This window comes from Eschscholzia californica, unplaced genomic scaffold, assembly GCF_041429995.1.
Source record: "Eschscholzia californica isolate CP2 unplaced genomic scaffold, dmEscCali1.0.p SCAF_4, whole genome shotgun sequence".
Taxonomy (NCBI): Eukaryota; Viridiplantae; Streptophyta; class Magnoliopsida; order Ranunculales; family Papaveraceae; genus Eschscholzia; species Eschscholzia californica.
In genome coordinates, this window is record NW_028238461.1 from 1,712,237 (window position 1) to 1,737,960 (window position 25,724).

The 25,724-nt window shown below is 36.2% G+C and overlaps 4 protein-coding genes across 4 annotated transcripts; 2 read left to right on the forward strand and 2 right to left on the reverse strand.

The window, feature by feature from the left end:
• Positions 1-280: 280 nt before the first annotated feature.
• On the reverse strand, positions 281-4,206 carry LOC147541373 (coiled coil protein). The gene is made up of 8 exons (XM_086638286.1): positions 3,921-4,206; positions 3,667-3,793; positions 3,240-3,534; positions 3,018-3,085; positions 2,302-2,347; positions 1,784-2,160; positions 948-1,040; positions 281-759 (listed from the first exon to the last, which is right to left on the reverse strand). Exons 1-7 carry the CDS (start codon positions 4,190-4,192, stop codon positions 993-995), a joined length of 1,233 nt encoding a protein of 410 aa, XP_086494412.1. The 5' UTR covers positions 4,193-4,206; the 3' UTR covers positions 281-759; positions 948-992.
• A 25-nt stretch (positions 4,207-4,231) lies between these two features.
• On the forward strand, positions 4,232-6,506 carry LOC147541374 (tyrosine-protein phosphatase RLPH2-like). The gene is made up of 4 exons (XM_086638287.1): positions 4,232-4,965; positions 5,080-5,147; positions 5,231-5,410; positions 6,143-6,506. Exons 1-4 carry the CDS (start codon positions 4,287-4,289, stop codon positions 6,311-6,313), a joined length of 1,098 nt encoding a protein of 365 aa, XP_086494413.1. The 5' UTR covers positions 4,232-4,286; the 3' UTR covers positions 6,314-6,506.
• A 2,864-nt stretch (positions 6,507-9,370) lies between these two features.
• Positions 9,371-23,572, forward strand: LOC147541375 (1,4-alpha-glucan-branching enzyme 2-2, chloroplastic/amyloplastic-like). The gene is made up of 23 exons (XM_086638282.1): positions 9,371-9,592; positions 10,577-10,734; positions 11,040-11,263; positions 11,852-11,950; positions 12,570-12,612; positions 12,999-13,058; positions 13,486-13,566; positions 14,865-14,981; positions 15,316-15,399; positions 16,155-16,276; positions 16,572-16,691; positions 16,926-17,055; positions 17,160-17,270; positions 17,937-18,065; positions 18,862-18,965; positions 19,725-19,869; positions 20,387-20,534; positions 20,629-20,729; positions 20,817-20,894; positions 21,738-21,893; positions 22,331-22,405; positions 22,504-22,637; positions 23,277-23,572. The coding sequence occupies exons 1-22, from the start codon at positions 9,466-9,468 to the stop codon at positions 22,585-22,587; spliced, it is 2,496 nt and encodes an 831-aa protein (XP_086494408.1). The 5' UTR covers positions 9,371-9,465; the 3' UTR covers positions 22,588-22,637; positions 23,277-23,572.
• Positions 23,573-23,605: 33 nt separating this feature from the next.
• On the reverse strand, positions 23,606-25,443 carry LOC147541376 (growth-regulating factor 4-like). Its single transcript, XM_086638303.1, has 3 exons — positions 24,882-25,443; positions 24,600-24,800; positions 23,606-24,489 (listed from the first exon to the last, which is right to left on the reverse strand). Exons 1-3 carry the CDS (start codon positions 25,114-25,116, stop codon positions 23,882-23,884), a joined length of 1,044 nt encoding a protein of 347 aa, XP_086494429.1. The 5' UTR covers positions 25,117-25,443; the 3' UTR covers positions 23,606-23,881.
• Between the last annotated feature and the right edge of the window lie 281 nt (positions 25,444-25,724).

Genomic DNA, 25,724 nt, shown 5'->3' on the forward strand with positions numbered 1-25,724 from the left:
TACTTTGAGATTAAAGCAGAAATCTTGCCAAGGTTGGCTTGGATTCGTCTCTTCGCTTACCTTTGGGTTAGCGCAAGGTTCAAGGTGTCCCGGATGCACCTACCGATCTCCCCAATTAGAGCTCAGGTGGTCGAGTTTTGTCAGTCCACCCCCTCGATGGCTTTGACGAGGGTTCGCTTGCGTGTATCTTTGGTCGATTTGTTGACACTTTGACTTGGTCAAGGTTGTCCAATATTTGGCTCAGCAGGCGATAAAAAAGTAATCAAAGAAAAATGAGTTTAACAAAATGGAATTTTGACATTATGCATTATGAAGTATCACTGTCAACTATGTTTTTCTTCTCTCAACAATTCTACCTCAAACTAAAATCAGTCCATAAAAATCCTAATTGCATATTTTTTGCCAGAGTCCTGAATGAATGATTGACCATCTCGTAATACAGAATGGGTTTTGGGACCATTTTTCGAGCTCCACACCACTGACGAAATTCATTTTTGGGGTTCATTTTCATTGGCTGAATCCAACAAAGTAGGTTTAAACACAGTTGATTCAGTGAGCTTTATCATGAAGCGTCAGATACACTATTTGACTAGTGTGAAACTGAATTATCTGGCTCAAATAGATCCCAATCAACCATGCAGATGAATCATACACCACGACCCAGAAAGTAAGGTTTGTCTTCTTTGAATCAAGAGAACAAAGATCTATATGTCATCTTCAACCAAAGCTGCGGTATGAACAGTAGTAGGTCCTCAACTTCTGCAAACCAGTAGAAAACACATGAAAATATAGAACGTTAGGTCAATCGAGTGAAGAATTCTCGTAAATCTACGGTATTCACATCTCGAGGAACAAAAATTTCAAGCTACATATGGTCAAAATCTCTCCACGGAATAATTTCTTATATCTACTTATTGAACAAAAAAAAAGATGAAGAAATCACATACCCGAACTGTACATTTTGGTAGTTTTGGAGTGAATGACACGACAATTCACTCCAAATGACTTTCAACTGTCTCAGTTTCTGTACTAGTCTTTCGCTGCATCAAGAGGGAATAGGCATATAAGGTTTGGAACCTTGTCTAATCATGATCACCAAATAAATAAAGCATAAATTTTTCTACAAACTACAACCAAATAGAGAATTGTTACAAAGAGAATGCACTATATAGGAATGCAAGCACCAACACGTTTCCTCAAGGCCACAGAAATAACTGTCAGAGAGGTTAGGTCATTTTTTGGTCTACTCCATACTTTTTCAGAAATACATGTAATTTTGCCCTATAATCCTAATGAATCCAAACCAAATAAAAGAAATATAGTCATATGGCTTATATTAAGGGAAAAATAAATATACACTATCTTTTAGGTTTATAGGGGAACCATAACTTTCTACTTTTTGGGCCGAGTTATGTTGAAAGAATACTACGATGGTCTGTTTAGTGTTTAGATGCTTCGAAGGAGTGAAGCTTAACATATCTTTTCTGTTTATGGAAAAGTTTCTAACAAGACCAAAATTGGTTTCAAGAAGATGGTGATCAAAGTACAGAAAAAGAATAATAAGGTCAACCCCAGTTGTTTCGTTATAGTTCTCTAGAAAGTAGAAACTACAATGTTACAACGAAAACTGAGTCATTTGATGAAAATATCAAACAGAGAGAGTTTCTACGCATTCAGAACCAGAAAAAGGTAATGAGTTTGGTCAAAATATGTATCGATCATTTTAAGCACATACGAAGAGACAACTTCATATAGTTAGAGACTTAGAGTAAGTGGACATTACCATTCGTTTGCTAATGTAAGGTTGTATCCCAATCGGTAAATCAGATGGGGTATCGACATGGGGCAATTTTTGCTTCTCGATTTCAAACTCTTTCCTTGATTCTTTTCGGGTACCTGATTGCCAAACTCTACCAAAATCAGGAAGCCAATTAGCATCATAACTTTTGGTGACAATTTCTCCTCTCTTCTCCATTTCCATCTCACGCTTTCTCTTCTCTGCCCAAGCAGCTCCTACCCTTTTTGGATTCAATTTCTGAGACTTCCCCTTCTTATGTGATGCAGCAGCAAGGTTGCTCTCATCTGTTCCTGTACTTAACTGATGGAATTGATTTTCTTCATCTTTTTCAAGCCAGGGTGGAAGCATTCCAGCAGAAACACCTTCATTAGGCTCGTGAGGAAATAAAGGAAAACTATGAGTGGAACTCAATAACACTGAAAATGGTGAAAATAAACACAATAGACCACAGGGTCACGACACAATGTAACAACAAAGTGAACTGAAATTGCAAGTGTGAATACCCAGTTTGTTACTCTCTCCACTGCTAACTCTTCCAGCCTGATAAACCTGTTGTGACAATCAAGATTATGAATTTATGAGAACCTTGTATTACACTTCCGATGTTAATCAGAAAACTAATATGACACAGACAAAGAAACACTTTCAGACCTTCAAAGGAATTAAACATTAACTAAACAACAACAACAACAACAATTATCTATATTGTGGATCCAACACGAAGATAATCCAATGTATGAGGATGATCTCCTCATCAAGTAGATGAATTTCATTAAAAATATCACTCCTGATTCTAAATACATAAAAACAGGTTAGAGTTTTGAAGTGAATGTATGGGCTATAAACAACAAAGCTTTTGATAAGTTAGAAGCCTTAGAAAAAGGAAATTTAACCAAAGAGAGCTCCTAGCATAAAATAAGCACACTCAGTGCCAGTGATAAATTTTGGATGATTGATGAGCAACCAGAACAATCTTTCTCAAGGTTTTAGACGATGGTCAGACATGAGTTGCTGCGGCAGTCCTAGACCTTAATAAGTAATAACAATTAGAGAAAATGGAGGGAGGTCACACATGTCTAGGTTTTAGATGATTTTCTGAACTTAATAAAACACTCAGTTTGACACTGTACTAGTCGGCTATTCAGGTCATGCAATTACTTAATTATAGCTGCAAGATAAGGCATTATAGACATAGTTTGATAAATAGAAGCAAGCTTACTGTGTTATTAGTGGGAGAGTACCCAATTGAGCTTCTGCCGATGGAGTTATTTTGTAGATTCTTGTAATCTGTATCACATGTACAAATAAAGAAATAATTTGCTAAATTACCATGCAGCGATAGAATCAATAAAGGAAAAAGAGGGAAGTTTTGACAAAGGATTAAGTAAAATTATCAAGATTGACTATCTAATTCATATGTAAAAAGGAAAATTAGCTAAACCTGTCAAATCTTTAACGGTATCTTCCATGGTACGCCTGCCCTGGACATACGAATTATCGCATGTTCCAACTCCACTGACTTCTCTATGAAGTGTCTTAACACTCTCATTAGTATTACATTGTAAAGGTACACAACCAGTTGAAATACTAGAATTAAAAACAAAACTTGAATTATTTTTTAAATTATCCATAGTTTCAGAATTTAGTTGATTGTGGATATCATCATTTGAAGTTCCGGAAGAAGGTCCGCAAGATCTTTCATTGGATATAGTCAGCAATTTGCATCTCTTCTCCCACTACATTACAAAAATAAACTACAAGTAAATGTAACAAAAATTCAAACATCAAAAAGAATTCGAAAGACAACAATTTATCACTTCATTTAGAAAGAAAAAAAAAATTGGGAGTCTTAAAGATGATTATAATACCTTAGAAAGATCAGTCTGGGAGATTATGAATGAATCAACACGATCCATTCCTCCACCATACTTCCATAAAAAATTCTTCAAATTCTTCAAATGTTCAGAGCTTGCCAGATGATTGATGGCATTGTTACTTAAGAAATAAAACCCCCCAACAAATACAAAAAAATAAAAATAAAATAACATGTAATATCAGAATTCAAGAAAACGGAATATAAATTATTATATAATATAAAACCCTAAAAGAATATAAAGTTTACCAAGCGAATAAGCTTTGGACTTCTTCGATATCGGAATCACAGAAAACACACCAGATTCGGTTACGAGAAGCGTGTTCGGGACGGAGATGAGTAGGGTTTTTGAGGAAAAATCGAACATCAGATAACTTGTTTTGGAAACGAGAAAGGAATGAAGAGAGAGATTTGGTGTGATTAGGGAAGTATTTGTGACGTTGACCTTGATCGTGATTAAGTTTACAAATCTTGCAGAATTCAAACTCCTTATCATCCTTCATCTTCTTCTTCCTCTCCATCTCCCACCACCAGTATAATGAGAGGAAACTCTGCTATTTTTTTCCTGCCAAAATAGTGAAAACTTATTATATAGGCGCTCCTAAAAAACTTCCCATGCCGAAAAAACGTTTTCAACAAAATTTCATTTCCCACCTTAAAAACGTTACTTTGGTTCATTATCACTTTCTCACTGATATCTGTTATTTAGATCGAAATTCAATAATTCACGATCATTCAATGGCAGAAGAGATAACGTTAATAAGAGATGAAGGAGAAATTCCTTCAACCCAAAACGAGAGAATTGTCTGTTGCATTGGTGACATCCATGGTTACATCTCTAAGCTTCAAAATCTCTGGTCTAATCTCGAAACCCTAATTGACCCACACTCTTTCCAATCTGCTCTCATAATATTCTTGGGCGATTACTGTGATCGAGGTCCAGATACTCGAAAAGTAATTGACTTCTTAATCTCTCTACCCTCTAGATACCCAAATCAAACCCATGTTTTCCTATGTGGGAATCATGATCTTGCATTTGGTGCTTTTATTCATCTTCTTCCACCACCACCAGATGGTTCTTCATTTTCAGAGACGTGGAAGGAATTCGATCATAATGAAGAGAGAGAAGGTTGGTTTAAAGGAGTTGGGTATGAAAATATGCATCTTCAAGGAAGAAGATGGGCTGGTTTTATTAAAGAAAAATTCAATAAGGCTAAAGGGATGGATTATAAAGGTTCCATTTATGATGCAAGACCCACTTTTGAATCCTATGGTGTTTCACACGGCGATGCAGGTAACCTGTTCTTCCACCATTTATTTGATATAGAGAGAGAGAGAGAGAGAGAGAGAGAGAGAGAGAGAGACAAGAAGATAGGATTCTGAAATTAGGTTAATTTTTTGTTTGCAGAACTGGTTAATGCAGTACCTAATGATCACAAGAAATTTCTGAGAGATTTGGTTTGGGTTCATGAAGAGGTATATGAATTTATTGTTGATAGATAATGGATGATTCAACTATATCTGGATTTTATTGTTGATGGGATAATGGATGGCTACAGGATGACGTCTGTATAGAGATTTCAGGGGAGAAAAAATGTTGTAAACTTGTAGCTGTTCATGCTGGTCTTGAGAAGGACAAAGGGATGGAAGAACAGCTAAAACTTTTGAAATTTAAGGACACTAGGGTTCCCAAGGTTGCAGCTCTCAGTGGGAGGAAAGATGTTTGGGACATCCCAAAGGTAAATAACTTCCATATTGCCATTATCTTCTACTGCTAAGATTACAAGACTCGTGTTTTGTGATTGGTTAGACATTACTATTTTCGATACTCATCCAAATAATTCGCTCTTGGGCTATGTTTGAGAATTGAATGTATTACCCGAAATCGTATTCCACAGTGGTGTTTACTATGCGGAAATGCATTAGGAACTGCAATTTGGAAGGAGACCCCTTCCCCACCCATGAAAGGGGAACCCCAAGGCCCAAACCCGGAGAGTGACCGAATTCCAAACCCAGAGAGTGACCGAATTCCAAACCCAGAGGGTGGAAGCCTTTGCGATCTCCTTTCCTTTGGAATTGTCAATCAAATAATCCACAAACAAAAATCACCTCTTCAATTCCAGTTCATGACCGAACAGACAGTACATTATTATGATTACCATGAATCACATTACGAGATTGTTATTTTGGTAATGACATTCCTTTCCTGCATGCCAGACGTGGCATTAAGGTTCCTCTTGCGACGCCTTAAATATTAGCAAATGGAAAAGTTTACATTATGATTTATTCTCATTGATTACTTAATCATTCTCAAATCGTACTTAAATGCATGAAATTTTTTAACTCATTCAACTATTCATTCTGAACTTTTTGAGATCATTCATATACACATAGTACTAAATTTTTGGTAAAAGATTTATTTGTTACTAGTAATTTGAGTTTTCGGGTTGGATGGTATGTGATATTCACAGGATCTGCATGAAAAATCGACCATAGTGGTGAGTGGACACCATGGAAAACTTCACATTGAAGGCCTTAGACTGATCATCGACGAAGGTGGTGGATATGACTATAAACCGATAGCTGCTGTCATACTCCCATCAATGAGAATTGTTCGTGACACTGATTCTTTAGCTGGTTAGTTCTAATTTTATTCTTTATATGTATACGTTGTGATTCCAGGCTTCTAGCTAAAGGACTGGATAAGCACGAAGCATAGACTTGTAGCTGATAATAATATGTGAAATTTTAGTTATGTTTGTTGAAATTCAAATTAAATCTTCTCAACTTGTCTGTACTAAACATTCATCAAGTGGCAAGATTGTCTTTGGTTTATAACCAGAGAGTTGATTGATTTGGTTATATCAGGAGGGGAGGTTGGAAAATCCAATTCCCTCTCTCAAGCAAGGATGAAATTTCGGTTTCACTGGAAATGGTTGATAGCCATGGAAATAGAAATATATCAATCAGTTTGGCCCAAATATGTTGAAATTTAATTACTTAATCAGAAAAGGTAACTCTTGTAGTTAAAATTTCTTGAATATGTGAATGACTTGCATAACTTAACTGAAGATATTGTTAGTCTTCAAAACTGGGGATTGCTGAGAGTTGTTTTTCGTTTCATGTCATTACATCATTATATGACTATACTAGGAATAGATAAGGTGGCCAATACGTGGATAACCGTTTTTCTTATATGGACCACTATTTTATGTGGACAACCAGAAAAATTTAAAATTTTATATGGACAACAATTTTTAAGTGGACAACTCTCTATTATTTTCATTCAAGTCCTCTTAAAATTAGATGTATTATTTTAACTCTTCTCTTTTTTTTTTTTTTTTTATAAACCCTAAGTTTGGTCTTCTTCTTCTACTACTTCTTCATCACCAACACCCAAATTTCTAGAGAGAGAAAATTTTTGAGAGTCATTGGAAAGCAGACATTATTTTCTAGAGAGAAGACATACTCTTGAAACTAGATCGCTATTATCTAGAAATTACACTTGAATCTTGCCACCGAAGAGAAAACATCATTCCAAGATACAACCAAGGAACCATCATGCCACCAATATTATCATGAACTGCCGGAAGCATGATCTTTGCAACTTGGGCAAGTTATTTAGATTCCATTGAGTAGAAGAATACTCCTCCCAGACCACAACTGATGATGGTCTTGAATAGTTGACAGGAGGATTTGCCCCCTACACCCACATAAGCCATCCATTCATAAATTCTAAGTATATAATTTTACTTCCCTAGCATCATATGTAAATTCTCATAAAACAAGAAAAAGAGAACATCAATGGAAAAGACTCGAGAATTGAATGAGAAAAAAATTGAAAGAATTAGAAACTAGGGTTTCAAGAAATTGGCCAAAGTAGGGTTTCAAGAAATTGAAAGAATTTAATACTAGAAGAAGACAATTAGGTTTTCTATTTTTTACTAATTGTTTTTGTTAATGGTCCACAAATTAGTAACGGTTGATATTTAAGGCTTTATGGAGTTGTCCCCTTATTAAATCAAAGTCAACTAAGTCAAACAAAGTTGACTCACAGCGACCCTGAAAATAGTTGTCCGTATAAGAAAAACAGTTGTCCACGTATTGGCCACCATAGATAAAGTCACGAATTTATTGAATAAGCTCGACAACTACCATCACAAAGATATCTTGAACTTTTAAATGTCGCACTCTTACGGTCATTCTATGGAGTCTTGCAACCAAACTCGAATTGGAGATATTATTTTACTTTTGAAAGGAAACAACTTTGTAAAACTTATAATTTACGAAGACGAGAGGCCATGGGGCTCGTAATTCTAATTAATTGTTGGCTTGTGGTTTTCGGGTTGAAAAGATATTTATAGAGATATTTTTAACTTTAGGCATTTGACAGCACTTAATAATTTGGAACCATCACACTCCATGTCATTTTCCATGAACAACCTAACTCTATGTCCCACAAATTTCACAGACTCACATGTAATGAAACCAACGGTTCCACATTTAGTGAATATTCCTCTCTTTATACTTCCAAACGATCTAGGACGAGGGGTAGGCGTGCAATTAATAAAAAATAACACAGGGACCATACAAGACTAAACATGAAAAATAGTGAATTTTATGGGGAAATTGTGATAGTGGTGAGGCGTTGTATGGCAAGATTTTAGTTAGTAGTATATCCTAAAATACTATTCCTCTTTTCTTGGAAGAGTGTATTGCGATTGGGGAAGTTTCTAGATTCCAACATTTATTAGAATCTAAAGTTAAACTACTCTGTGTAGTTACATTTGTATTGGAGTGGAACAACTCATTAGTTGCATTTTCTCTTTGATCACTAGTGAAAGAATAGGTAAATTTATTTTAGCCTGCAATAGCCCCCACGAGCGTCTGACAGTTGGATATGGCTTCAAAGTCACTTTTTCCCTTTCGTTACTTCTCTCCGCTTCATCATTTTATCTCACAAAAGGTCGTGGCCAACCACATTTTACGGCGACCTCGAAACAGAAAATGAATATTTCTTCCTTCTTGTTCTTCTCTTTGAACCTGAGGTATTTTTTTTTAACAAGAACATGAACTCACTGATCATCGTGAAAACTCATCTCAATCAAGTACACAATTCAATTGGTATTAGGTTATTTATTATTACATTTTGTTATTGATACAAATCTATAGCCTTTTTGAGAATCTTCAACCATACAAACGATAAAGTCATAATATTTTCTAGGATCCATTCAAAAAACAAAACAATGAATTATAAAATCATTAGTTAAACCGAGGGGATTTATGAAAACCAAAATTTTGGGGCACTTTTTACATCTACCAACATGATTGGTGGTTCATACCGTCTATGTTTCTGCTCTTCCAGAGTCTAACACACACAAATTGGATTTGATTATGTTTGTGAAGACTGACATATCTATTCCTAGTTTAAGAGGGCTATTTTAGAAGCTGGTCATTTTTAGAAGGTTATTTTGGTGAGATGGTCTTCATTAAGGGGGGCAAAATAGAATAAACCCTTAAGAAAGTAGGGGATCTGTTGGGAAAAGATGATGAACAACCGAGCCAACACAAAAAGGCCCGGACCTTTCGTTTCTGATCCTGTGGGTGGGCCCATCTTGATCGTTGAGAGACATGCACGCAAACAAGAGAGAGAAACTAAACTAGTTACTCTCCCCAGTCAGATCTTCACGGATTTTTTTGCTCTCATTTCGATCAGTATTTTCCACTTCTTCTCTCTCTCTCACGTTAACTTCACTACTCTTCCTCAACTGGCTATTATTTCCAAACCCTAGAAATGTCTTATGCTCTTTCTTTTACAAGATTACCAACTACTAATGTTCATCCATTGAGGCGGTCGAGTTTTCATGCCGATCGAAGGAATTCTAATCTATCCCTCTTGTTAAAGAACTATTCTTTTCCAAGTAGGTTTTCTTTTTCATTTATATATACTCCTTTTCTTTCTGGAATCTTTCCTCTCTGTGTTTGTTTGTGCTTTTCTCTTTCTTTTCTTCATTTAAGTTCGGTTTCTTTTCACTCTGATTCAGTGGCTCAATTTTCATTTCATTCCTTTTTTGCCTCATCAGTTTGATCTCTCTCTCTCTCCCTCCTGATCTTAGTTTCAGAGTCTCTGTTTTTTCAGTCTACTTATAGATATTTTTATTTTAAAGAGATTCTGATATGTGAATTAAAAATTGGATTAAAAATCAATAGATTCCTTTTTTAGCTTGTAATTTATGATTTAAATTTATGAAGTGGAATAAAAATTCATTTTTGATTCTGATAGGATGTACTTCTTTTTTTTTTTAAAACTTTATAGTATCCTAAGATCAAACACAATGGCTAAAGATAGCCCTAAATTTGATTTCTACTAGTTCACAGGAGATGCTTGAGAGTTTATTTGGTGAGATTTGTAATGTTGGCGATCGATCAAACACAAGCTAGGATATCGTGATCGCCTCTTTTTGGTGGATGGTATAATGGAAGTTAGCTCTTACAAGTCCACTCCAGCTTTAGAAGCAGCTAAATAACCAGGAAATCACTCTCCATTTTGGGGTGGTAAAAGTGAAGATCCTTTACTTTCCCTAGGGATTTGAAGGACTATAGGCATTCCAATTTTACGTATGAAGTCTTCAATATTTTTAAAACCACATATTGCAGTTTTTTTACGATCTAGTGAGCTTAGATCTTGCTTTAAAGTACAAGGAAATGTAACGTGAACCACGAATCTCGATTGCCTCACTCTTTATTGGATATTGACAATGGGAAAGTTTTTACTGCGGAAAATTGGGAAATTTGGAGTGCATAAAATCTTTCTGGTGTGCACTTTTTGTACGCCGGAAATGCTTGCTGTCTTATGTGACTCTCTTATTATTGTATATTAAATTCATTTTTGTGGTCCTTTGTAGGGAGGATATGTGCTGGGAAGTCTCCTTATGATTCTGATTTGTCATCTTTAACTGTTGCGGCATCTGGTAAAGTTCTTGTTTCCGAAGGCAAAAGTGACAATTCTTCATCCTCTATTGATTCACTGGAAACATCTGAAGCTCCTCTTCAAGAAACCCAGGTTTGTGCATCAAAAACATCAAATGATTCACGAATAGAGGTCACAATGATTTTCCTCCTACCCATGTTAACATATGTGATCTTCAGAGCTATGTTCTTTTCAAGTATTTTTAGTAAGAAAAGAGTTACTGCGTGGTAGAATTGTTCTACGAATTCCTTTATTACCAATGTTTAGTTTCTCACATATATACAAAGCGAATTTTTATTTGTCTTCATATCCCTTAAAGTTCTTATATCTACGTTGCTAAAGATCACATATGATATTTTGGTGTTCTCATTATTTTCATTTTATAATTTTGGTTTTAGATACTAGAAGTAGCTGGTCTACCTATGGAAGATGATGCTAAAGCTGCAAAGGAAGAAGGTTTTGTTTCTTCCGAACTTATAAGTGGTGGTGAGGTTGAGTGTGCTGAAGCTTCAGTTCACTTACAAGGCGAGGAAAGAAACACGATTCCTCCACCTGGAACTGGACAAAAGATATATGAAATAGATCCATTTTTGAAAGGTCACCGAGAACATCTTGATTATCGGTGAGATACTCCAGTTTTCTCCTTCTTTTCTCCTACTCTATCATCTTGTTTATCCACTATTTTGTAAGGATTTATGACACAGTTAGATATAAAAATGAGAAAAGGGACAATAGCTTTTAATTATTGGATAGGGCAAAGTTACCATCTTTTTCAAATAGTAACCTAAAATGCTCTAATTGGCGCGCATTCCTATCTAATCTTATCAATTGTTAGCATGACAACTTCTCATATCTTCTTTTAGCAAACCTTTCAAGTTTTTTCCTTAAGCTTGCGTGATATTTAGATTATGTAACTCACATATGATCTTCAAAAGTTTAACTCGGATGTTTATTTTTAAAAATGTAGATCAATTATATTTACATTTTGTCCACACAGATTAAGGTTTGGCTTACAATCTCATGGAACTAATACTTGAACTTTTGAAACTTTCGTTCGCTTGTTAAAAGAGTCCGAGCAAGTTATTTCTCAATGAAAAACTTATTATCATTGTTAGATCCTTAGTGGTAGAATTATGTTTTAAGATTTGTGTTCATCCCTTGTAGGATAAAATCTTCACTTGATTAAAATGAGTACTCATGTTCATTACAGCTATTCACAGTACAAAAAAACACGTGAGATGATTGATAAGTATGAGGGTGGTTTGGATGCGTTTTCTCGTGGCTATGAAAAGCTTGGGTTCAATCGCAGGTATAATTATATTACTCAAGCCCATTCTTTGGTTCCCAGATGTTGTACCTTTACTTTGACTGAGATCGTCTTTGTCAATTATGGAGTAAGAGAGAAAGCAAACCTAAACAATCACCATTGAACAAAAAATCGAGGTGCAATTTTCATGAAAACTACACTGAAAATTGTAAAAATCACGAAAAGATTCCTCATTTTCGGAAGCAATCACGACTGCCTCTCTAGAAATTTTGTAAAAGTTCAAGAAGAGCCTATATCTTGAGTTCCCGTGAAATTTGTCTTTTTCTTCAACTTAGGGTGGAATCAATTTCTGCCCCTGTAAATTCTTAAGGAGCCTCAGTGAGTCTTCCGTTTGAACTATTGAAAAACTTGTTGGAGCTAAGTTGTATGTTTTTTTAGCGCCATTAGTGGAGCTCTGTCAGTAGTGGTTGTTACACTTTTGTTTTGTAATTCTAGGTCCCTGGAAAACTTCCACATAGTATATCTATATCTAAGTCAGTCCTTTTTCTTTAACCAACAATTTGTTGCAAATATATTTTGCTTTCTTACAGTGTCAAGCTAAATTAACAGCTTATATGGTGTACAACTCATGCAGTTCCTTAATTACAATTTGTTTTTCCAGCGACACAGGTATAACCTACAGGGAATGGGCACCTGGAGCCAAGGTCTGTTTTCCAGTTCCTTATTACAATTTGGATCTTCAGCTATTTCAATATCAAAAGCTAATTCTTATATTTGGAATGCATCAAGTAATCTTTCACTTAGTTTACCTTTGTAAGTCGCTAAGGACGACTCGGGTTACAATACCTGAAGCATCACATTCGGCTAGAAACACTTCTCAAAATAATGCACACTTCCTGCTTGACTTATTCGAACCTTTCTTCCACTTGCTTGTTTCAAAGTCTCTCTCATACTACTTCATTATTGTATGTTTGTGATAATATTTTTCATTTTCATGTGATGCTTTATATCTACTTAAATGATATTCTATATCTGATACATAATTTGGCCTTCTTATTTCTGAAATAACAACGTGATTCTATTATTTCAGTCAGCTGCACTTATAGGAGATTTCAATAATTGGAACCCCAATGCAGATGTTATGACCCAGGTACGTAACATGTGCTTAGTTGTTTGATGTCTACTCAAGCTGCAAATGTTAGAATTTCGTGCTTTATCCTTTCTTTTGTCCTTTAACCACCTATTTTTCCGATTCTCTATCTTTCTTATGGAAGAAGTTTTAAAGGCGCCTCATGTTATTGCTATAGGCGCTCCATTTACACATAAACTTCTCAAAAGATTTGGTTGTCTAGGGGCACTTATAGCAATAATGTAAGGCGTCCGTATAGTTACCAGTCTTATAATTCATTCTCTAACGATTGTCTCATTGTCTTAGTTACTTTTTCCGAAATGAATGAATTGTTTTCTCGATTTGTCCCACTTTGTTTAAGTAGATTCCTCGTCTACGAATTTAAGGGATTGCTTCCGCCAATTATTCTAATTTTGCTTGACATGATGCTTAATGACTGTGTATACAGAACGAGTTTGGTGTTTGGGAGCTATTCTTGCCAAACAATGCAGATGGCTCATCAGCAATTCCACATGGCTCCCGGGTGAAGGTAGGAAAAATCCTGGATGTTTTTTAATCGTATTGTGTTTAATGGTTCCACTAGTTCTGAATGTCTATAGTCAATTTCTCATATGATTAGGAATGTGTCTTTTCCATTTCTTTGTGTTTCAACTTTCAAGAAGCAGATAAAGTTTGTTTCATATGGTTGTGCCTGCAAATCTTATTACTTATATTAGTATCAAGTTTTTGTAGTTGTTCGATTTTTGCTCCTTCGCTATCTCTTTAATCATGTATACCAAGAAAAATTGTAACTAAGTGAGTAGCAAAAAAAAAAAAAAAAATTCAGAAGATCATAGGTTGAACTGAAGTTTGAATCTTAACAAGTAAAATACTTTACGAGAAAAACAGATGTCTCAAAATTGTCTTATTATAGGTTTGGGTTGAAGAATATCTAGTATCTAATCATATTAAGCGATTCATAAATTCTTGTACAGTGAATATATTGCTCAATTTGTATTTAGTTTGTGACAACCAGATGAATTTATGGAAATCATAGTGTAGCACGAACTGCTAAAATAAGTTGAATATATGCCTTTATATAAAGAAAGGTAAAATAGGCATGATATCATAGAACGTTCGTATGTCGCAAGGACAAACTATCTTACCATAGGGAGGAAGAAAAAGAAAACTATATAGTTCCTTATATCCATTTGATGAAAGGAACCAAGGTCAAGGAGCAAAAATAAGTGGACTTGCCGAGTTGCATGATGTTCACATCATGAGTGGCATGGTGGGTCCTGGAAGTGCCTTAATTAGACTACTTGTCTTTATATGAATTCCAAGAATGGGAAGACCTAATTATGCAACACGCAGATTGTCCTAAACAACATGCTGATGGTTGTCATATCCGTAGTTACCGAAGCTCTTTCCCGATATCTTTTCAGTGAACTTCCGCTCCTTTTGTAACCCTTGAATCTTCGTTGCATGTCAAGAGTTAACCCTCTACAGAAATGGTCAAGTTTTGAAGATTAACATAATACTAACATTTTAGGATTAAGCTCGAGGCGTTAACACAGCGAGGAGTATGTGCTGTTCCTCGAGTTCAGTTCCCTACACGTAATACAAATTCTCTTTATCTTTTCTCATCAAAACCAACAGTTGCAATCTTGTAAATTCTTTTTAGGCATCATCTTACTGAAAAGCCAGCAGTATGCAGATAATTTTTAGTGTTTAGCATACCTATAACTGTTCTTCTCCAAGTTAGGTATACTTTGAGTGTTCTGACATGATTGACTCATGTTATAGTGATACTGTAACTAACAGCAAGGATTTTTATCATGAAAATAGATCCGTATGAATACCCCATCCGGCATTAAAGATTCCATTCCAGCTTGGATAAAGTTTTCTGTACAAGCTCCCGGTGAAATTCCGTACAATGGGATACACTATGATCCTCCAGAAGAGGTATTTTTTCAACTTCTCTTTCTGTACGAAAATATTAATGAAGCTTGGAAATTGGCAAGTTATTCTTTACTTTCTCTGTGGATTTACGTTTTAGATGAGGAAGAAAATCTAGTCAAAGTAAGCTTTTCCCATATTTTTTTTGGGGGGCTCATTTTCCTTCTGTGCTGTCTCGGCACCTTGGTAGTTGGTTCCCAGTATACTCCTAGTTCAAAGAAAAGGCCATATAACATAGTTTGTTCCTGTAAATGAACTATCTTTTCGTTGTCGTCGATTGTTGCGCTTGTCACTAGTGTGTCTTTGTTCTGCTAATAAGTTTCTTGTTCACATTTTACAGGAAAAGTATGTTTTCGTGCATCCTCAACCAGAAAGACCCAAATCGCTTAGGATTTATGAGGCCCATGTCGGAATGAGTAGCACGGTGGGCATTCATCCATTTTTTTCTCGTGATGACTTGCTGTGCAATAGTTATGTTTCATTTTCATCTCAAGCTATTCTTGATAAGGGTCATTCTGTCATCTTTAGGTATACAAACTATGTAAAACACATCCTTGCAAGTACTGCCTGGGCTATAAACTGTGTAGCTTTAGTATGTAGAATCTATAGATAGTCAAATGATTCAATGAAAGTTCACAGGTTGTCGAAAAAGAGTTGGATGAAGTTTCTTTATGTGATGAAACGTAGGTGGAAGCAAGTAAGAAAATATTAAATTAAACAAACTAATCTTAATCGAAGTTGATAATCAAGTTCTTTTGAGATCATTATATGTTCTTATTCTTGAATTAGTTCTTTCCTGGACGTTTCAACTTCAAAAATCTTGTATTAGCAAATTGAAAGCGCCTCCATAACAAAATCTAGAAACAGGTGATGATTACTATAAGGTTATGGCATATTTACTTTACCAAAATTTAGCATACAAGAAGTTATAAGGCATTTCTTGGATGATTAGGATCTGAGAATACCCCACAATTAGCAACTCATGCGTGTTTTGATAGAGGGCTATTGGGGATAACATTTATGTAATTCTTTTTCCTGAGAGACTTTTTAACCAATTATTGCATTTTCCCAAAAATGGCGGACCTTGATTTATTTTACATTCACCCTTACAAGTTTATATTGCCTTTTATCCGTGACTTAAGTCACTTAACTAACAATTATGTTATCTTGGAGAGGCAGGAGCCTAAAATCAACTCATATGCAAATTTTCGAGATGAGGTGCTCCCTCGAATAAAAAAGCTTGGATACAATGCTGTTCAACTTATGGCCATTCAAGAGCATTCATATTATGCCAGCTTCGGGTATTCTTTCTTTATGCATTAGTAGAACTTCAGAGTAACCATTAAGAACATAACTGGAACATATAAGAGTGTCCATCTCTCTAAGCTCCTTATTCTTTCATTGAATTTTTATTGTCGTTTCTGTCATTTCCTTTGCACATTCACAATTTTGTTTGTTGTTTCTGTTGATTTTGGTACTACTTTTGATAGTTCCACTCTACATGGTAGTCTAGTGGGGGTGGATAACTTTTTGCTTTGTTTTGTTTGTCTTTTACCAGAATTGTAACTTCTTTATTTTTCACTTCATGTGATGTAGGTACCACGTCACAAACTTTTTTGCACCTAGCAGCCGTTGTGGAACTCCAGACGAACTGAAGTCTTTGGTTGACAAAGCGCATGAGCTAGGTCTGCTTGTTCTCATGGATATTGTGCACAGGTGAGCATTAGGATTCATCTGTAAAAGCTGTTGAAACTTCTCCAAGTATAGTATTTTCACATTTTAGAGACTTTAAACTTTAAACATAAAACCAAGTACCCTTTTTATATGGCTCGTGAGTCCTTGACACATTATTTTTATCTATCTCTCACTCGTTGTATGATTAGGAAAATTTTCATTTGTACAAGGACCTTATACTCTATCACTCTGATGCACATTTTTTGTTGTAATTAGCCATGCATCAAGCAATGTTTTGGACGGGCTCAACATGTTTGATGGGACTGACAGTCATTATTTCCACTCTGGGTCACGAGGGTACCATTGGATGTGGGATTCTCGTCTTTTCAACTATGGAAGCTGGGAAGTATGGGCTTCACATGACCACTAACTTCATTGTGATTCAAAGAAAATTGTGCTCTCTATTTCAATGTTTGTCGCTTAAGTGCCATAGTTCTTTCTTTATTTTAGGTACTAAGGTTTCTTCTTTCAAATGCAAGATGGTGGTTGGATGAATACAAGTTTGATGGTTTCAGATTTGATGGCGTGACTTCAATGATGTACACTCACCACGGATTGCAGGTAGAATAAATATTAACTTCTTTTGGTAGAATTACCAATTTATTCTTAATCCAGTCAAGAAGGCATGCTGCCATGCTCTCACTTTCTGAAGCTAGTAGCAAGCTATTAATGATGCATACAGCACGAATCATGGTATTATCAATAATTAAGAACAAAATTGGGATCAACGCAACAAGAACTCCGGTATTTGTTAAGTTTCTAAAAATTTCCGGCATAATCATGCACCTGCAAGGCTTCACATCTACTAGTTTTCATGAATGACAGATATCTTCACTCTTATATATTGTTTTCAAAGTTAGCCTTCTTCTTGGCGATTTTCGCAGTTTTAACGCACAAACCAATTGAAGTGGCACGGTACAACGTAGCCGTCCTAGTTATTCTAAAGTTCATAATCTGAACTCTGAAGTCTATTGAAAAATACATAATGATTTAAGTGGTGAACCATGAACGACCAAGGATGGCGTCGGCGCCACCTTGGCCGAGTTCATGTGAAGGGAACAAACAACAAAGCTTCAGTCGACGAGTGTACACCAGTTTGAGAATAAGTGTATTGACTATCAAAGTCTAATTACTTGACAACTTGAAAAATTTATTTTATGGTTTGATGTTGTCTGATTCTTATATTTATTGTTTTCATGTTTATGCATTAGCATCATTTACTTGCAGGTGTCATTTACGGGGAACTATAATGAGTACTTTGGTTTAGCAACCGATGTGGATGCCGTGGTTTATTTGATGCTGGTGAATGATCTTGTTCACGGTCTTTTTCCCAAAGCCATCACCGTTGGGGAGGATGTAAGTATGACTTTCCTTTTTTTTTTACAAGAGAAAGAGTGACCTCTTATTTCCCGGGCAGGACGTAATAACGGGTCCATTACTGAAATTAATGATAGTTTTAACATTTGTTTCGGTGGAATCTGCAACAAGTTACATACAACTTGAGATCGAAGTTACGTTAATGTGCCTATAATCTATATCATGTACTATCTGTGCATCAATTTTTATGCAAAATTGAGTTACATAAGTGAAAAGACAGGAATTCTAGTGCCTAGGTTACATAATTTTTTGTTCATGTGGAGATTTGGTTTGGCCTGCTGTATAAAATTTCCTTTTTTTTCTCATGCAAAGATTTGATCAGGGAACAATCTAGCCAGTGACATCTAGTTGTAAACATTGATGTATATTTTGAGCATTTCTCGTATTAAGTTCACTTGAAGTTTATTTAGGTCATCTATTATTTGGTATAACATAGTAAGGCACTAAGGCTGGCTGGGCGCATAAAAGAGGTGCATAGTCCTAGGACGTTATAGTGGGTCTCCGTCTCTGAGCAACAATTCTGGTGACCTAATAATTTTATATGAATTATTCAAGCTGGTTCAATATCAATTACTTCAGTTTGCTGTTTTGTTCTTAAGTATTAGCTTCACGGCTTGTTTCAGAACCCTAGAATCTTTTAGTACTTTGTCAGTGTAATTTAATTGTGTTCCGCTATCACTATATATGCCATGATATAGGAAAGTACAGGTTCTTTGTCGTGAACATTCTCTTCCGTGTACATTTCTTGATCTGGTTCGGTATTGTTTGGTTACAGGTGAGTGGAATGCCAACTTTTGGTATATCTGTTCAAGACGGCGGTGTGGGGTTTGACTATCGGCTGCACATGGCGATTGCAGATAAATGGATTGAAATTCTCCAGTACGTGGGTGCTGAATGCATAATTGCATTTCTTTTCCTTTCTTTATTTGTTCTGTTTTGGTATTTGTAGATGTAGATACATCGGTGGTCCACTCATTAGTTCAACGTATGGTGGATTGTAGTTGAGGATTCTCTGTTCCATTAAGAATGACAAGGAACATAAGTTAATAGGAAATATACTATTCATTATACGCTGTTTAGACAGCAGAGAAGTTATCAACTTGGATGGATGCCCAAACATGACTGGGTGATGCATAGGATAGCATCATAGCAATCACAGTAGACAGTGAAATGCTATACAATGACTACATCACAAGTTAGTCAAGATTTGGGAATCGTTTAATTCCTAAACATTCTCACCAGCGAGGTAGACAATTCTTGAGAGTTTGTCCTTTTGGGTAATCAAAGGGAAGTGGTATGGAAATTTGTTGCAGTTTCAAACTTTTACTAATTTCACCATCTATGATTTTATTTTCATTGGCTCAATGTATCAAATGGAATGACAAAACCACCGTGTTATTCCTTTTTCATCTCTTCTAGCCTCTCGTAATTATTCCTTTTTTATTCACCCTCTAAACTTTTTCCTGCAAAAGATTGGTCCAAAAATGTAGATGCTTCAGGTGTACCCCTTTTCTAAAGCCCTAATCATATGAGGGTTATGTTTCTACAGTTCAACTAATATTTAGTTGTACTTGTAGTAGAAATATCTCTTCTTCAGGGAATCCACATTTACTCTATATGGTTTGCTACTTGGTACAGGAAAAGAGATGAGGATTGGCAAATGGGAGATATTATTTACACACTTACAAACAGAAGGTGGTCAGAGAAATGTGTCGCCTATGCTGAGAGTCATGACCAAGCACTTGTGGGCGATAAAACCATTGCATTCTGGTTGATGGACAAGGTATTTTACAGGTTATTAAAGATAATATCTATGCATGCCAAATAAGTCTAGTTCGGACTTCCAAATACCCCATTGGTGTTTTTTCTATTGAGATGGCAACTTCTTTAAGCTTATACATATTATGTACACATAGCTTCAACACAGATAAAAGGCCAGACTGTGACCTGTTAATGAATCAAGATTTGCATACTGGGTCACTGATAGATTAGTTGGGCCACAAGACTTCCTTGTAAGATATTTAAGGCTCATCTTTTCAGTTAGTGAATAGTTAGGTATTGGAATTAAATGTTCGAAAATCTTCAATATTGGGGGATATTCTTCCTGATATCTTTGATCTCTAGGCACATACTTATCCACGTCAAAAGATGATTATATTTCCTAAGATGGCAAAGAAGGTTATGTTATCATATTCACTACTATATAACCTGGCATTCCTCGTATAAGTATTGTTCATTACTTCATTATATTTTTCTTTACCATTTCTTGCCTTGTTAACATTTCTTCACATCTTTTTCAGGACATGTATGACTTTATGGCTTTGGATAGACCGTCGACTCCAGTTATAGATCGTGGAATAGCACTTCACAAGATGATCCGGCTAATCACAATGGGGTTGGGTGGAGAAGGATATCTGAATTTCATGGGAAATGAATTTGGACATCCAGGTAGAGATACTTAGAGAATTCAAATAGATATTTATAATCTCAATCTTGCTGTTGTTCATAGGGGTAATTTTGCTTCTTTTTGTATACGTTTCAGAATGGATAGATTTTCCTAGGGGTGATCAGAATCTTCCTGATGGAAGGATAATCCCCGGAAACAACTCCAGTTTTGATAAATGCAGGCGAAGATTCGACCTAGTAAGTAATATCACCTATTGTTTTATCACGAAGATATAGCATACCTCCAAGAGCTTCTGACTTAAAATTCTTGGGTTTATATATTAGGCGGATGCAGATTATCTGAGATATAACGGGATGCAAGAGTTTGATCGGGCGATGCAACATCTTGAGGAGGAATATAATGTATGTTTTGCTTTCACCCAGTTTTTCTTTGTCTTTTTAGAAATAAAGAAGAGAAATTTGTTCTGCTCGTATACAAAATCTCGTTTTGTATGTTTTTAGTAGTTTCTTTTTATTTCGTTAATACTCCAAAAACAAGGTTGGAGCTTATATTTGGATCTTGGTCTAACTAAGGGACTAAAAATCGACCATGTGGCCATGCAAAGTTAGAGGTACTCTTACATAAGCATATCAATGTTTCTATGGCCTAATAGGCAGAATGAATTCAAATTCTTGTTTTTTCTCAAACTGGAGGCATGAAACTGAAGGGACAAGTGAATATGTGCACAGACAGGACTGGGTTTGTTAAAATCTTCAGTTGTCTGGCAGAAATTAGTTAACTTTGATTAGATGATTTAGATCATTTCTTACACACGCCAACTTGACATTTTTTAAATTTTACGTTTGCAAATGAAAATATATGATGAAATGCTTTATAAATCCTTATTTTAGTATTCTATCATTTTTTTTGCCTTCGGACGTTAGATGAGTACAATATTGGGTTTTCTTATTGAAAATGCTACCATATAGTTGATGAATTGATAAATTGTAAAAGCCTGAAATGTTATCCATGTGATCATTCTTTTTACTGCTTCATAAATGGGGCAAGGACTGATGAGTCTGGCTTTAGTCACTGGATTTATGGTTAGGCATGCTTGTGGGTTTCAGTGTTCACGCTGACAAATGTAGCATTCATCTACTGTGATAAATAGATGATGTTTGAGTGTCAGTTTTACGTGGAGAATTGTTCTTGCTGTTCTTTCTCATGTACTAAGCACATCCTAATTAACAATCTGTTTCCTCTAGTTTATGACTACAAAGCACCAATATATATCAAGGAAAGATGAAGCTGATAGAGTTATAACCTTCGAGCGTGGAAATCTGGTTTTCGTTTTCAATTTTCATTGGAGTAGTAGCTATTCAGACTATCGGATAGGCTGCTTAAAGCCAGGAAAGTACAAGGTAGTCTCAATTTTCTATTTATTAGAATACAAAACCAAATCTACTTTTTTCTCATTTTCTAGTGTACTTAACTATCTCCTTAGTTATCCTTTTGTGCTCTTGCTTCCCATATTTTGTCCATGTCGATATCAGATAATATAAGGAATACCAAGGAGGATGGGGGTTCACTAATTTATCTACAGCTCTTCTAAAATATTCTTTATCCAGTTGTTTTTATAATAAAAGATTGTTTTCTTTCTCTTTTGTGAGTGAAAATCTTGTTAGACTTGGTAGTTTGTTTGCACTCTCACCCATCTCTTTAAACTAACTACGAAATCTCTGCCTGATCATTGGAGGGTTTCGCTTCTTTAACATATTAAACCTCAACATTCTTACTAAGCAAATATATTAGCATAGAAAATCTCGGACTTAAATGGAGTTTTGTGGCTTTCTGTCAGGTGGTTCTGGATTCAGATGATAAGCTCTTTGGTGGCTTCGGTAGAATTGATCACAACGTGGATTACTTCAGCAATGTAAGACATTACTCGAAAACGATTTGCTTAATCTAAATTTTGTTCTTAATTGATACCTGGAAAAAGTTCCTAAAAACTTATTTTATCTTCATTTACAGGAAGGTTGGTTTGACGATCGGCCGAACTCCTTTCTGGTATATGCCCCGTGTAGAACAGTAGTTGTCTATGCTCTAGTTGGCTAAAAGTAAGACTCATTTAGCTACAGAGGGTGCTCCGCAAATGCTACATATATGTAAGTACCCTTCTTTCGTAAGGACCACATTTGTGTAAAGTGGTAACTTGGACTTCGTTAAACTATGTGATATATGTCTCAATGCCAGCCACATTCTCCCTGGTTTAGACACCACTTGAACCCACTCAACTCAGTTCAACACGGTACATGGAATCATGGATTTTTTCTTGGAGTAGGCTTGCCTAGATCATCTCACCTAGTCTTCCATGTCACCATTCTAGGTGTTAAGTAACAATCCCACCCGAGAGCCTAGCTAATATATAAAACAAGTTGCTATAAAGTGATGTGAGGATAAGGTGCTGTGTGTATTTTTCAGATTGTCTGAATTTTACTCGCCTAATGTTGACTGAATCTACCTAAAATCAGCCATTCAGGCTAGTCAGATGCACAAGTCAGACATAAAACGAAGACTCTATTCACACTTCAGGTCTGAATTTGGAAAGACACTAACACCACCTAAGTGCAATACCCACGGGTCTTGTAGCTCACATATGGTGATGTATACACGAAACGATTTTACAGGAGAGAATCGGGAAAATCAAATCCTTCGGTACCTGATAATTGGTAGTTTGGTACCAATTCAAAAGTAATTTTCAATGCAGTAATAATAAAACAGAACGCTTGGATTTTATGTTGTAGATATTGGTTCCACTGATGGCTAATGCAGAGCATTCGTCTTAGAGAAACAAGTAGTGAAGGCATAAGAGATGGGAACCAATGGTGAGGGCGACATGGTTGCGAGCAATATAATGGCACTTCTATGCTTTATAGTTGCAGATTTTTTTTCACCTGACGGTATGTAAAGGTTTCCTTACTGTCTGAATAAATGAATTACGATCTTAGTTATCGAAGGTTCCCTCATTACTCTGGTGTATAGAATGGCTGAGCACGCCTTAACAGTGTTTCTCTTAATTTAATAAAATAGGGTTTTATCATTCTGTTGTTCCAATTTCCAATCAAGAAAATAGTGAAACCTCAAAAATAACCTCGCGGAAGTATAGAAAATGTTGCATAATTTGATCCCAACAACAACTACATCCAATAAACATAGTAAAACAAGAATTAAAGCGAAAAGAGAACCTCAAAACAGTTAAAAAAACCCTCAAAGTCCAAAAGAGAAACAGTTCAAGTTCTCACAGGTTGTGTTCTTGAAGTTTTGAACTGGAAACTGTACTCCTTTCATGACAAGACTAGTGAAGTCAGACCCAGATCATTGAGGCAAGACTGTTTTTGGCAAAGAAGAATTAGCTATTTATTGAAGATCGCAGCGCTTCAGCAAGGGGCCCTCCTCTCATCGAACTCATACCCAGCCAGTTAGTGTGAGTATGATTGCCTTCTCTAGCACTTCCTGATTCATCATCACCAACACCTGTTGAGAGCTTGAGCGAAAAATCTGATGTTTGATGATGCTCAAAACCCTCTATCGATATGGAAAGACCAGTTGTTGTAAAACGTGGAGGATTAGTTTCAGTGTTTGTTGATTGTTGTTGGGGTTTTGGCCAGTCATCGAAGAAATGGCGGAGGACCTGGCCGTCGGATTTAGTTGCTCCATAGAGAATGCTCTCATGGGTGTTTCCGATATTTTTTGCCGATATGGGCAAAGATGCAACAGAGGTAGTGGCGGTTGCTGTTGTTTTCAGGCTGCCACTGCTGACGGTGTTGGAGGAGGACGGTATTGATGAGATTTCCACAGGCTTTCTTGAACGGTTACGGCCTCTGTGCACGTGACGCTCACAGTACTTTTGACCGGTAACTACATCTCTGGAGCATCTCCATTTCTTTCCATCTGTTCTCCTGCATCTTCCTGGTTCTGGATCCACAGCTGTTCTTCCCCAGTACCCTGATTGCAGCACTGCTCTCATGCCAAAGTGTTGAGAAAGTTAAAGAGGCCAGGGAAAAATTAGCGAGAGAATAATAAGAACAGAAACCCATTTCTGATAGATCAAAGTTGAAAGAACCTACTAGCTGGTTGGTAATGATGATGATGATACTGTTGAAGAGGGTAATTGAGATAAAATGGAGACGTAGTGAAGGTGATGCTCTTCTTGATAGGTTGAAGAAGTTCAGAAGGAATAGCTAGCCCTGCCAATATATACTTGAAGATCAAAGCTTGAAGTTCAAGCTCCTCCCACTGAGCCAAGCTGAATAAACCTATCATATTCCCTATAAAACACAAAAGAAACTAAACTTGAAAATCTGAAATAAGAGAAGAAGATGGTGAGGAGAGGGAAGATAAAATCTCACTGTTAAATCTGGAAGTAGTAGTGGTTGGAAGAGTGAATGCGGACAAGTTGGTGGTGGTTCTGCTATTGATGGGAGGTTCAGGTAGAAACAAGGGAAGGGCAGAAGATTCAGATGCTTCTTGTTGATGTGGTGGTGGTGGTGGTTCATGTAGTCTTGGTATCTTTGTACAAGGGGATGGTGAATGATTTGACTGATGATTCTGGCTTCTCCATTCTCTGAGATCGTAGTAATCCATGAAGAGACAGAGAGAGAGAGATAAGAATGGTATCTTTATGCAGGTGCTCTTTATGCAGGTGCTATAATATTCATAGAGAGAGAGAGAGAGAGAGAGATGAGCAGAGAGAGAGAGAGAGGGGTAGTGGTGCAAAGACTTAAATGTGTTCTGACAAGAAACTGAACTTATGTCTGTTTTTTTGGGCCAGTGGAGATGCCTCGGATACTTACTTGACAAAGGAGTCAGAGAAGACAAGTGAGAGATATAAATAAATACCACTAGAAACAACAAGAGATTAAGATACTTACCAAATTGGACTGTTAAATTTAGGCTGACAGAACAGAACCGCTAGTGTTGGGAACCTAGGGATGGATGGATGGAATCAGTCCAGCTCCAGGCCCCAGGGGCTGCCAATACAGGCAGTCAGACGTTTTATTCAGTCAGACGATTTTGTTTTGGAATTGTAGATCAAATAACCCCCCTCCAGGCCTCCAGTATAAAACTCTTTTGGTCAAATGACCTTCAACACTTAAATACTGTTCAAATGACCCTATCTTCATTTGGCTAGAAAAAGTCTGCTTCCTTGTGTTGATCTTTCGCTCTTCGTATGTCTTTCGTTCCATTTCATC